General features: G+C 32.0%; 1 protein-coding gene across 1 annotated transcript; it reads left to right on the top strand.

Annotated features, from left to right (window-relative positions):
• The first annotated feature begins 10,936 nt into the window (after window positions 1–10,936).
• Window positions 10,937–13,957, top strand: LOC131168240 (protein STRICTOSIDINE SYNTHASE-LIKE 10). The gene is made up of 3 exons (XM_058127540.1): window positions 10,937–11,425; window positions 12,417–12,680; window positions 13,267–13,957. Exons 1-3 carry the CDS (start codon window positions 11,136–11,138, stop codon window positions 13,835–13,837), a joined length of 1,125 nt encoding a protein of 374 aa, XP_057983523.1. The 5' UTR covers window positions 10,937–11,135; the 3' UTR covers window positions 13,838–13,957.
• Window positions 13,958–14,395: the final 438 nt, after the last annotated feature.

Genomic DNA, 14,395 nt, shown 5'->3' with positions numbered 1-14,395 from the left:
TATTTGTGAACTATTGTTGGTGAAGGTTATTTGGGAACCAAAGTGAAGGCTCTTAGTGAGCGTGGCAGGGATTTGTTCCCGAGTGTAGGGTTTGGTAACTGAGTTGTAAGGCTTGCTCCTCCGATGAAGGTGTTCTCATAGTGGATTGTGGAATCCTTGGTTTGGTGCTAAGGCGTGGTTGTAGACTTGGTGCCAAACCCCGTTAAAACTCCGGTGTTAAGCTTTCTCTCCCATACTATTTATTTATGTCTTGTGCTTGATTTATATTTTATATATTGTGATATAATTGCTTACCATCTTACCAAGACTTTTGTTTTGTAGAGATAAAATCTTGAATACGCGAAAAAAGCCATTCACCCCCCCCCCCCTTTTGACTCTATATTGTATATCCGCTACGGGGCACACATATATACTCCCGGGCTATGACGATTAACATTATGGTTTGCCACTTGACGTTAGCAAAATATGAAGAAAGAGATTAGGGTTGAAGCCTTTGTGCCTAAGGTCACCTAGATACTTGATCATCCCCCAACTTCAATGTTTTCACAAGATTGGCCATAAACATGGCCTTAGGGATCACGTAAGGCTATTTGCAATAAAGGACAAGATCAATCAAAAGATACATCTACACAAGATTTTTTACAAATAAGAACAATCAAGATAATTCCAAGAGAGATAAATAGCCTATAGAGAAAATTATTTTGGCTAAGAAAGCCAAAGGTGGTAATTGGCGGAAGCCGTGGGATTTGACCGATTAAAGAAAACTCTATTGATTGGGCATAGGATCAGTCAAGAGGTGTTGTGATCTTTAAAACCAAGGCAATGGTTAACCAAATTTGTGTCCAAACAGTCATGTAAATCAAGAAGAAAAGGGACGTTTATGGATATTAACACATTGTCATCAATCAACTAATCTTGGCCTTTAGGCTAAATGATCCTCTTTTCCTCTCCTACCCACCTTATCTAAATCTCTATCTCTCTCTCTCTCTCTCTCTCTCTCTCTCTCTCTCTCTCTCTCTCTCTCTTTCTTTCTCTCTCCTCGTCTTATCTCTTCTAACATATTTCTAATCACTTTCCTCATTTTCTCCCTCCTTTCTTTGATTTATGTACTTTATACAATTTTACATTTCCTATTACCCTTATCTAGTTAGTTACACACTCACATGATAGGGACTCTATATTTTTTAAGGGATAAGTTGAATTCCCAAACCATTTCCACACCAGAACTTACAATTCCCACTTTCATAACTACTTTGTTGGAAACAATAGCAAAAATAAAGAGGCACATCCTTAAGGTAAATAGTGAAGTTGCTAAAATGAATCATGAAACATACAAAAAATCATTTGACATTAGTGTGGAAATTAGTTTGGCACAGTTATGCAAGGTTAAATTTTAATAGGTCCTAGTAACTTGAGCTTAAGCTTTTAACTCAATTATTAAACACTTACAAGTTTCTTTCAACTTATTTAGCACTTATGTGGCAAGATAAGATGTTACAGTTAGTATTAGAATTAGATCTCTAACAATGGACAATGACTAGGGAAATAGAAAGCTAGTAAGATTGTGAGACCCTAAAGCTAGATAAGTGATGGGCATCCCTTGAAGTGTGAACGCCTACTAAAAAACGTTAACACAATATATGAACAATGAGTGACAGATGATAAGGCTCATTACATTGAGAGAAAGAGCAATATGTTAGATAATGAACTTGTTGAAGTAAATAGCAAAGCATGTGAAAAGCCATCCTTGGGGATCAACATGATATAGAAAAATTAGGGCAGGGTTGAATAAATTACAAATAACTTGAATGAGCTAATGAGCTCTCTCAAGCAACAAAGTTAGGGTTTATTCAACATTTCATAGTGAGGCAAGTGGGTTATAAAAATCATAGAGGTTTAAGACATGGAATAAATAAACAAAAAGGAATCCTTGCTGTATTTCAAATATCTAAAAGTAAAGAAGGAAAAGTTGTGTTATGGATAGGGGTGACAAAACATGTTAATGTCCAACAGGTGATTTGTAATTTGTCCGAATAAATTGAGTTCTTGTTTGAGGTATAATGACTAGTTTATAATTTATCAACTCACACCCGACCCATTTTCTTAATGAGTGAAGTGAGTTCGGGTCAAGATTACCCATTTAATACACATCCCACATCCCATCAATGTTTGTCCACTACCCAAACCTAACCCAAATTCATTCTTATCAATATGATTCATGAGAATGATATTGTGAAACATGCATAGCAAATACGAAAAATAGAGAAAAACAAAAGAGAGAAGAAAAGTAAAGAATTTTTACATGGTTCAGCAATGTACCTACTACCACGAAGCCCCTGAATTTGGCGCTAAACGGTTAATTAGACTTCTGTTAACCAATTTTCGAGTCAATATTTAACAATTAATTGAATCAAACTATTAACCTAAAAAATTACGCAGTTCATGCCAAAAAAACATATGCACACAATTTACCAAAATGCAAAGAATTAACATTGTTTTATATACTTTATTTTTATTATATATTTATGATATATCTGTTTGAGCTGATTAACAATGGCTATTAACAAGAAAACAAAATCGAACCAATAATTAATTAAAAATGTAAAATTAGAGTCAAATAAAAAAATAATTAACCAAATTTATGATTTGATTTTGCAATTTCTTTTGGTGTTTTAGTTTTTCTTACCTACCTTCGCTACCAACCACAATTATTTGCTTTTAAAAAATGATGTACATCCATTAATCATCAAAGAATTTTTCATATACAATAGTTTTAATCTATAAAACCAAACACACCCAAATACACGAGACTTATCGAGATTTCAATTTCCACATGGAGCACATATTCGAAATACCCATCCCATCAAGTCTCTTCTAAGAATCAATATTTGAATTAAAACAGAAAATATCTTATCAAAATAGTGTCAATACCGATACACCGTAAGTATAAATAATCACTATTTTATTATTATCCTTACAATAATTATAATAATAATTATTATTATATGAAATAAATAAATGAATAAATAATAATAATGGTATTAATATTTTGGGAACCAAAATGTGGTGTCCTTAGTGATACCCTTAGGATTCTGCAATTGCCAACCCACCCCATTAATGCACCAAGAGCTATGTCCCTTAAGCACACTAATTGGGCGTCCCAAGGAGATCCCAATGGGACACCCATATCTCCCTTCTTGCTTTGCTTTGGAATCACATGCCTCCCCTCATTTAATTAAGCCCAACTCAATATTCCCTCCTACTGTTTTTTTTTTTAAAAAACACATTGGACCCCCATATTAAATTAATGTTTTCAAAAAAAATATATTAATTAATCCTAGAGGGGTAAAGGAAAATCCAAGAGCTAGCTATTAATTAATTAATTAATAATATATATAGCAAATAAACTGCTCCTAAAAAAAAATCCACTTTGGGCGACTACATGATTGGCCCACTAGCCTCCTTTCAGGGTCTGGCCCATGGGCCACTTGCAGGCCCATGGTTAAGAGCGGCCCTGCTAAAGCATATTAGTGCTTAAAAAAAAAAACTAGGGCATATTAATGAGAAGAGCTTTTTAAAGAAAATTTTAATTTCCACAAGTTCATTTTATTTTTAAATTTTTGGGTATTTGTATAAGAAAAGTTAAGAGGGAGTTTAGTTGTGGAAAATCTTTTTATTTTTCATTTTTAATTTTTCAAAAAAGCTACCTTTTAATTTTTAAAGATTTGTATTAAAAATGGATAAGGAGATATTTTGTTAATTCTAGATTTCAAAATAAGTTTAAAAAAGGGTAACCTGCTTTCCAATTTTTTAAAAATTATATAAGGTTGTATTTAAGAAAAATAAAAAATTTGGAAAATATTTTAAGATGGATGACCATTTCTGTACTTAAGTATATTTGTGATGCTTAGGGGTTTTGTCATATGGAGGTGGAGATAGACTCGTTATGCTAGTCTTCAGAGGTACAAAGATAAATATGGTGAGAATCATAGAACGTAAAAAGCGCAAAAGAAAGGAGAAAAGAGAGTGGTGAAAAGTTTTAGGCTATAAGACGGATGAGAGGTAAGGGCATTTGATAATATTAAGTGTTAAGTATTTAACACTGATTTCAAATCTGATTCTGTGAACCAATTTTGAATAAAACTTGAGCTGATCACTGGATATAAACTTTGAATTATTTTAATTGTTTGATATCTAATATCTGAATATGCGATATTTTTCGATTTTAACCTTCTCAATGCTTAAGAGTATCAATATTTGATAAAATTAATGAGCAACTAGGTAAGTTAAAGTTTTTAATTTAACATAAATAATATTTTTTTGCCATATATTTAATTAAAAATTATAAATAAAATAAAATAATTTATTATTTACAAAAATAAAATTTATTATTAGATCTATATATGGCAACCAACAGATTAAGCATTAATGAAGAAATAATTAAAATCCCTCATGCATTCAAACCCCAAATAATTAAAATATAATCCTTTCCACCTTCATCGAGTGTATGTTTAAGTTCCCAATTCAATTTCCCAACCTAACTTGTTGCATAACCTCATGACATACATAAAATGCGCAAATGTGACCACGCACCTTGATTGTCACATTTAGTTGTGGAAGCTGAAATATTGACAACTATTTTTTCTATCTTCTTCCTTAGTTCTAGTAGTTCCTCTTTGTGTCACATAACTATAAATTGACATCTTCAAACTAATAATATGCATATTCAACTTGAACTATGTTCATTGTTCTATGCCTTCATAAGAGATCAACTAACGGCAAAGAATTGAGATAAATACCTCTGTTTATATAAATTTTGCAAAGTCTAAATTCTTATATAGAATTTTTAATGATTTTACATAATTTTGATTCTTACATCACTTTAAAAAATAAGCAAGCTTAAAAAAGAACAGCCCGAATTTACCCAATTTTCGGTTCTTATGTCACAAGCCTAAAGTCTCTAGTGTAGACAAGTGGGGCGAAAGTAGGAAAATTGATTTAAATTAGGGTTTGTGCAAAAAAAAAAATGTGGAAGAGGAAGGCCTAAATTTGGTTTAGTGTTATTTTTTACTAAAAAAATAAATGATAAAAACACAGTAAAAAATATTTGTCCCAATCACAAATCAAATTCTAGTTTTAATGATATGTTTGGTTGTTTGGTAAGATGAGTGAGTAAATGAAATAAAACTATGTATATTTTTTATAATTAACAAAGCGTACCTCCTTAGTTGTATGTAATCTTTTTTTGTTAACTTCGTTTTAATTTTGTTTTGAAAGTTATTGGTCTTCTCTACAGTTTGCGTTTATCATAAAAATAAGGAATAACCGTTCTAATTGGTTGATTTTTGCAAGTTGTGATACTTGAATTTTCATTATTTTGAAAAATTAATGTTTTTTTTGGGATCTAGTATTTTTATTTGCCAAGTGAATGTTGATTCATTAGTATTTTTCTCATGTTTTGACAATACATTCATAGACATTTGATTTTTGAGGATTTGAGTCAGAGATGTTTTTTTTTCTGTTTGAGTAAATATAAATTGTTTGTCAAGAAATATTTTTTCCTTTTAGCACTTGCAATAGTTTTGTATTAAATTTTGTTTAGTAATTCAAAAAATGTCAATGCATAATTAATTCACATGAACAAAATGTTGTGAGTTATGATCTAGTTATGTCTTAAGTTCAATAATAGAAACTCAAGTATGCATAATTTGTAATTAAAGTCATTAAAAAACTTTCAATTCATTAAACGCAAAGAAAAATAGGGCACCCTGTTTTTTACATGCATCGCACGTGCTCCTACTAATCACTTAATATATAATTATATAATTACATAATTACATATTTGACATCTAGTAGAAATTAGAAAGTCGAGATTGAAACACATGTCATATGTGTGAATAGTGTCAAACCATTTATGCTCCGATGCATGGATAAGTGAGGTACACCTTTTGATAGACACAAAAAAATCGGGAAAAGGTGAATCCACTTGTCCACGTGTCCGAAGGAAAAGTGAAGCCACTTAATTTGAGTAGTTTGACATCACTCGGTGTAGTAACTCGGAAACAATATATATATATATATATATATATATATATATAAAATAAAAATTATTATTATGTAAATTAATAAATAAGATAAATAATATTATAAGATAAGACTTTGTTGTGTGTGTGTATATATATATAAAATAATAATATAATAATGTAGATATGTTGGCTTGCATTAAAAGCAAGCCTACTTTCCCCAAATACATCAATTGAGGATTTCAAATTGAATCAAGCCCCTCACCGTGCTTAATTGTCTCTCTCCTCAATATCTTTCTCTCTCTCTCTCTCTTCAATTTCTCTTCGTCTGTAAGTCAAATCGAAAAATGATCACCACCACGAGGTCTCGACTTCAATTCTGAACAAGTTAATCAGAACAGATTTTAAATTTAGAGATCCTAAATACCCACTTCGAGGTTAAGGTAAAATGAATAATTATGTCAGAAATTTTTATAAATTAACTGATTAAATTTTAATATGTGATTACGAAAATTGATATATATGTTTTCCGGGTATTCAGATATATGGAAATTAGATTTTGGATTATTATTATTATTATTATTATTATTATTAGTTGATTTAACTGATGTTTGTGAGTTAGAGATTTTATAATAATTGTTATTTCAAATATTAAAATTAAGAATTTGGATACCAAAATACTATATATGATTTTTTTTTGAATTATTTAGGTATATAGAAGTGATGATTTTTGGTTATTATATTATGATTAAATACTTAAATCGTATGACATGAGATTAATATTTTTTTCAAATAAACAGGTTGTGATTGTTGTAATGCATTTAACTGATATGTTATGGTGTTGTGTTGTTATTCATGTAAATTACAATATAACATTGGTAGGAGTGAGGAGTTCGTTATATTGTACCTATTATAAATCGTAATATAACGTTGGCATAATTTGAGAAGGTCGTTATATTGCCATTTATATAGATGGGGTAAGGCGTTGGAAGTACGTGAAGTAAGAACGCGTGAATAGGGTTGTATGTGTTGTGAATGTGGAAGTGTGTAAAGTAAGAACGTGGGGGGAACGATGGGGAGGGATACCCTGAGAACCACTTATTGTGAAGTAAATTTATATTTTCAATTATGGGTATGAGTGCATGAATGTGAATTGAATGTATGGTAAATGTGGATGTGTTGTGGTGTATGTGTATGCAAATTATGTGGTATGATTAATGTTGAATGTGTGTGAGTATAGTTATAAGTGTCCTTACTGTTGCTGTCAATTAATAAACGAGTATATTTTGTATACACTAAAACTCATATTGTCACACACTGATAATAATTTATTCCATCCTAACTAAGAAATGTCTCACCTTAATATACAACTCATTTTTCAGGACCTTTACGTGATTGAACTTAACGAGCTCAGGGCAAGATTGGTTTGCAAAGTGTAGTATGAGTGTTTGTAAGAACTTTAAAGTTTTTTAGTTTATGTTGTTTTAAAATTCTGGTTATGTAATATGAACAAATGGAAATTCCTTTTTGGTCGTGTAATATAGTACTCTGATATTTTGTTTAAAGATATGTAATTATATTCCGATGTTTGGATGATTTTATGGTATCAGAGATAAGTGAATGAAACACATAACACCCTGAACCCCACTTGGCAAGTTTGGGGCATTACACTCAGACTTAGACACATCTATGATGTGGTGCTCGAAAATTGAAATAGAAATCTCGAATCATTCTTATTTCAGCCACGTGTATATGTTAATTTTAATTTTTTTTTTTTTTGTTATTTATTGCATCTTAATTCAAAAAGTGAGCTCCATCTAAAATTTTGTCGAGATTTGGACTTTGGAGACCTTGCATTTGGTTTGGATTTTAGTTGAACTTGGGCCATTGGGTTGGATTTAGGTTCCAATTGGGTCTATAATTGGAATTTGAACTTGGGCCATCTAATGGGCTGCAATTGGGCTTTGAATTGTTTTCAATGGGCTGGAATTTTTGCTTAAATGTGATTTAGGCTTCAATTGTAATTGGGCTAAACCGTGTGTGAACATATTTGCCCAATCATAATTTAATACAGCAGTAATTTGGTAACATATTTGTCATCAAATCACAAAATGACCTTTTACTAAAATAGGATGATTTCAGGCAAACTTACTTGTCAAAATTTTATTGGGTGCTAGTATAAATCAAAGTTCATCTTTTTGAAAAAAATACAATACTTTAGTTAATGAAAAGGGAATGCACTTGAAATGTAGATTAAACAGATAGAAGGCTTCTATAGAGCATTTGCCTTTGATATCGATATAATTTGTTAAGCTATTTGGCTACGACTCTATTTGGTCGAAGAGAGCTTTGTTTCTAACTTTCTTAGAGGGTGAGCATTCAATCGATTTGATAAATTCAGTTAATTAACCTATTAATTTCGATTAAAAGATCTCATTAACCGAATTGAATGAAAATTCCATATTTAACTGAACTTTAAACCGACCAAACCAAATTTCGGTTAAATCGGTTAACCAATTTAATATTTTAATATATAATATATAAAAAATAAATAAAATTTTAGTGTATATATATAAAATATAATATAATTATTTATTATTAATTTATACTATTCAGTTAATTCGGTTAACTGAATTAATTGAACCCGAAAACCGAAAATTGAAATTCAACGAAAATGAAAATTGAATTGAATAAATTTTTAACCAAACTAAATCGATCGAATTTACTCGGTTAATTTTGTTAATTCGGTTTTAACCAAACTGAATCGATCGAATTTACTCAATTAATTTTGTTAATTCGATTTTAACCGAATTATGGTCACCCTAGAATGTCTTTTTTCTACTTTGCCTAAGTGGGAATGACATGATAGTACAAATGATCCCTAATTAAAATTTGGTCTCAACCATTTTTGGGCCGAGCAAGATATATTGGGCCGTCCAAAGGGCTTGTATCTTGATCTTGTATACATCCCCGTCCACTATGTGTTTGGTCAACCAAAACTGATCTACTCTTTCTTTACCCTATATATATATATATTTTTTTGTTTAAACAATGGTGTAATAAAATCGATCCAAATTGAAGAAATTAACCAAGTCGATGAAACCATTTGGCCAATTCAATTCAAAAAATTAGTTAATCCAATATTTCGATTTTGTAATTTATGAAACCAAAAAAATTGAACCAACTGAACCAAGAAAGTGTATTCAATTATCAATTTTGAAATATATAGAGAACGTAATTACTAGAATTTTTCATTTTTTGAATATTTTCCTAAAAAATCAATTTCACATTCATTTTTTAGAATGAATATCCAATTATATTTCAAAGAGGAATTTTGTTGAAAAAATTTGTTATTAAATTAGTATAAATGAAAAAGGTCCACTTTAGTTTTTAGTAGGCATCATCAAAGCCTATTATGAGACCAAACGGGCCAAACGGACCAACATAAATCGAACCAAACCAAATATTTTCGGCTCAATTTGGTTTGTTTTTAGATCATCATTTAATTCAGTTCGGTCCATAAGTATTAGAAATTGAATAATTCGATTTAGATGCGAGATTTTACAAAAATTGGATTGAACCAAACAGATTATACTCTTAATGGTATTCGAAACTCTTTGGATGCTTAACAAGTTTACCGAAATAATGGGTCTACCCTTTTGTCATTCTACTCTTAAATACCAAGGCATAATAATTAAAAAAAAAAAAAAGTTCATTTGTCTAATTAAACTTTCCATTGGCCCAAACTTTTAAGTCCAATGATTTTTTTCTTGTCCTCCAAAATGTAGCAAGGATTCAATTTTCATTTAATATAAATATACGAGGGCAGGGATAAAAAAAAAAAAAGTTTGGTGCCCTTATCTTATAAGAGTGTGGTATAGTTCTCCCTAAAATATTAGAAGAACAATAACAAAAGTGTTAAAAATAAGGGACGTTTATTTGATCTTTTAAATAGAGACTATGATTTTTGAATTAATTCACTGAATAAGTGAAATGGTTAAACACTAGAAAATTTAACAAAAACACTAAATTATCTTAAAATTATTCTAATAAAACGAGACATGAAAACATGTTTGATTCGTATTAGAGGTCGTTTTTTTAATATTATATTTTATAAAAAAATGGAAATAAAAAAAATTCAATGCCCAAGTAATTAAAATTAAATTAGTATATTTTATTTTTGTACAACAATAAATTATATTTTTATTTACAATTATTGCAAAATGTTATTTATGTTAAAATAAAAAATATAACTTGTGCAATTGTTCATTAATTTAGTCAAATATCTATACTTCTAAACATTAAAAAAATTAGAATTATAAAACAACACATATTCAGATATTAAATACGAAACAATTAAGATAGTTTAAATTTTAGATTCAATGACCTGTTCAAATTTAATTCAAAATTGATTTGTAAAATTATATTTGAATTCAACATTCAACACACTTAAAACTTAATTTTACCAAACAATCCTTAAACCTTCTTAATCGTTTTTTATAGAAATGTCATTTAACTCTTTTGAACTTGGCTAAACAATTCCTAAATCTGCGTCATAGGATTGTGGGACCAAATATTATGTTTTTATTTTTTATATATTTTATAATTTTGTCACAAAATATGCTAATATAATTAAAATCATCGAGTTTTTTAATTCCTAGAAGGTCGTAGAAATATCACTTTGCGTAATTTTTTATGTGCGGAGTACAGAGCTTATACATTACCAATACAGTCAATTTATTTGTTTAAAAGTTGTTAATTGTCTAAAAATATCTCATCCTCGAATGAAAGCAATTTTATAATAAAAAAAGTTTAAATTTAATTTTTAAAAATACATTATTTAATTATAATTTAATTATTTAATTGAAAAAAAATATATACATATATATATACTTACGTGTCACGATTTTATTGGAATGAAACAAAGCCGCCCTTCACCTAAGTTTCCTCTACCTACGAAAGTGGGAAGGGAGTAGTTCCCCATCCATCTGCCATTTCCATTTCCATTTCCATTCCCAATTATAGTCTTCTTCTTCTTCTTCTTCTTCTTCTTCTTCTTCTTCCATTTACTTCTTCTTCCGCTGCCATTCCCGTGAGCTGCAGAAATAAGCCATGAACATGAACTCCAAGCTTATCTTTACCGCAACGGTACTGGCCGTGTTCTCCATCATCTTCGCTTTGAGAAACCCATTTCTTCTGTTTGCTCCACCTACGATTCCCGGTTCCAAAGACCGCCTCCCCGCCGCAGAAATTATCCAAATTCCTGGAGCCGTCGGACCGGAGAGCCTCGCGTTCGACCCCGCCGGCGAAGGCCCCTACGCCGGGGTGGCCGACGGCCGGATTCTGAAGTGGCTAGGACATTCCCATGGTTGGATTGATTTCGCCCACACCTCCTCCCACAGGTCACGCTAATTGCATTTAAATGTTCGTTTATTTTGCTCCATTTTTTTTTTCGTGGGCAACCGTACTCTCTGTTTGGTTGCCGAGGAAACAGGGGAAGATAAAGAGAAAATTTGAAAAGTATGTTGGGGTAGCATTGGTAACTTGGCCAATGTTTTAGAGGCAAAAGCTAAATTGACAACAAACTAATCAGATTTTTTTTTCTATGGGTATTTTTGCACATTATGTGAAGATTGAATTAATAGACCCAAAGTGACTTAGGCAACATTCTCAAGTTAGAAATTTTTATCATTTGGAGTAAGTGGACAAGAACTTGCATTTGAGATAGCATGTGGAGAAAGCTTTGTTGAATCCTAAATTGCTATGGGTATCATTCAATTGTTAATGCTATGTTAAATCCTAAATTCTTGGTAATTGGAGGTCTTGGGCTTGATTTCGTATAATGAACAATTCTTGATTTAGGAGGAGCTGTGAGGCCGGTCACGTCCTCTCCCGATTTGGTGTCACTTGTCGAAGTTGGAATTCGGATAAAATAATGTATCTTTGTTGTATGCTTGTTTGTATGAATGTATGTATGTGTTGATATATAGATGATGAACACTTTTTCCACTGCCTATAGCTATAATGCTAGACAACCTAGGGAACTGCCACAAGAAGTGAACTTCAGGGCCTCATGGACAATCTCCCGAGTGGCCAAAATTCATCACTTTATATTACTTGATCATATATTTGTGTTTACAAGCAGTGGAAGACAAAAGATAATTTGGAATTTTGGATAGAAACTCTTGGAAGTCACATTTAATATTTGATTCACTCTTTAATGGTGATTTGTGTTCTCCTGCAGTTTTTTATGACATTATTTTGCTAAATTGGGGAGTGATCAAGTCTTACATTTGATAATTTTGTCTTTGGTGGCTTCTAGTGTGATTGATATTCTTTATCTTATAAGTGTTTCTGGTTCGATAATTGACATCCTAAGTTTTCATGGAGAAGGAAGGACTGTGTGCGTCCATTTGCACCGGAGGTGGAACACGTTTGCGGAAGGCCATTAGGATTAAGGTTTGATAAGAAAACGGGGGACCTCTACATTGCAGATGCCTACTTGGGGCTTCAAGTTGTTGGACCAGCTGGGGGTTTGGCTTCCCAATTGGTCACGGAAGCTGAAGGCCAGCCATTTCGCTTCACCAACGACATGGACATTGATGAGCATGACGATGTGATTTACTTCACAGAAACAAGCACATTCTTTCAGAGAAGGTAAGCACACACAAATGGTTTCCTTCATTTTCTATAGTGTTAAAAGTCATTTTATGGATCTCTTCAAGGGGATAATGTAAGCTTTGGAAGTATTACCAGCACATGAACCTGCAGCTAGTTACCTTTCTCAAGGCCTCCAGCAGCGTAGCTGTTAACATCAGTTCTCCATCATGAGAACTCTTTTAAAGTCCATTCATGCTCCAGGGCAGCCTTCTTTGTAGTTTCGGTGGACAAACATTTTGCAGTGTCCGAAACATTAGAAACAAACAGAAAAGAGCAGAGCAAAAAAAAGGTTCTGGCATGAGGGACCAACTAATAAAAGATGATTTCTGATTGAACTTTTTTCCAAAGTTTTGATTCAAATTTCTCAGATGCAATTTGCTTAAAAAGCAAAGTTGAAATTGTTTTCATAATTTCACTAGGTAATACATGATTGATCACATAACACTTTCTTGCACTTGTTTTTTTTCGCAATCATTGATAAACAGAACTTACTACTGTGATGCGATTAGAAAAAATCGTTTATGGATGATACTTCAAAAACTTAGCTCTATTGAGCATGGTTACGGTTTTCCTTCCTCTGCAGGCAATTCATGTCATCGATTTTAAGCAACGACAAGACAGGCATGTTGCTGAAATACAATAAATCAAGCAAAGAAGTAACGGTTTTACTACGAGGCCTTGCTTTTGCAAATGGTGTGGCGTTGAGCAAAGATCAATCATTCGTTTTGGTTGCAGAAACCAGTTCTTGCAAGATCCTAAGGTTTTGGCTTCACGGCCCGAATGCCGGAAGTACTGAGGTTTTTGCTGAAGTACCAGGGTTTCCAGATAACATTAGAAGGAATTCGAAAGGGGAGTTTTGGGTGGCTTTGCATGCCAAGAAAGGGCAATTGGCAGAATGGATTATGTCTTATCCTTGGCTTGGGAAGACATTGTTAGGGCTCCCACTTAGCTTCAAGCAACTGCACTCCTTGTTTGTGGGAGAGAAGGCCCATGCAACTGCTATAAAGCTAAGTGAGGAGGGAGAAATTTTGGAGGTCTTAGAAGATGCTGAAGGAAAGAGCTTGAGATTTATCAGTGAAGTGGAGGAGAAGAATGGAAAATTGTGGATTGGGTCAGTGTTGATGCCCTTCATTGGCATTTACAACTTGCATTAGAGAGTACTTTCTACAATACACGTTTGGGAGTGTAGAATTTGAGTTTTGGTTTTGAAACTGTGTAATACGTTCAAATTCGCGTAATTCTAAATCGAATGCTCCAAATTCCTTGCTTCCAAACGCCGCGCAAAGGTTTTCTCTGGGTGAATAATTTGTATTGAAAATGTATTTCATTAAGTGCATATGCTGATTACTGGCATTCCAACATATGTTATCAGCTCCTTTGCTTCCAATATTTAATGTAGGATAGGACCTCTCGGTTTATCCTTGAGTTTTTTTCCAGTTTATCATTTTTTTTAAATATATATTAAATAATACCTTATTTTGGGAAATATTTTTCAAAATGACTCTAACGTAATCTTATTACTTGGACCAGTAAAATTTAACAAATCTTACTAAATCAAGCAGCGATATTTGCCACATGTCATGCTTAAGATAAACATAGACAAATTTCGCTACTTGGTCTAACGAGATTTTCTTGCCACGCTTCTAGACCAGATTGGGCTACCATTTAAATCTCACTACTTGGTGCAGCGAGATTTGCTGTGCATATGGAAT

The sequence above is a fragment of the Malania oleifera genome, chromosome 11 (genome assembly GCF_029873635.1).
Source record: "Malania oleifera isolate guangnan ecotype guangnan chromosome 11, ASM2987363v1, whole genome shotgun sequence".
NCBI lineage: Eukaryota > Viridiplantae > Streptophyta > Magnoliopsida > Santalales > Ximeniaceae > Malania > Malania oleifera.
The sequence above is the reverse complement of the archived record's forward strand: the minus strand, read 5'-3'. Positions and strand labels throughout refer to the sequence as shown.

Excerpts from the sequence above, each read along its gene's own strand:
- LOC131168240 (XM_058127540.1), top strand. The coding sequence starts at position 11,136 with ATGAACATGAACTCCAAGCTTATCTTTACCGCAACGGTACTGGCCGTG. Across the intron at positions 11,426-12,416 it reads GCCCACACCTCCTCCCACAG|GAAGGACTGTGTGCGTCCAT; the intron begins GTCACGCTAATT and ends TTCATGGAGAAG. Across the intron at positions 12,681-13,266 it reads AGCACATTCTTTCAGAGAAG|GCAATTCATGTCATCGATTT; the intron begins GTAAGCACACAC and ends CTTCCTCTGCAG.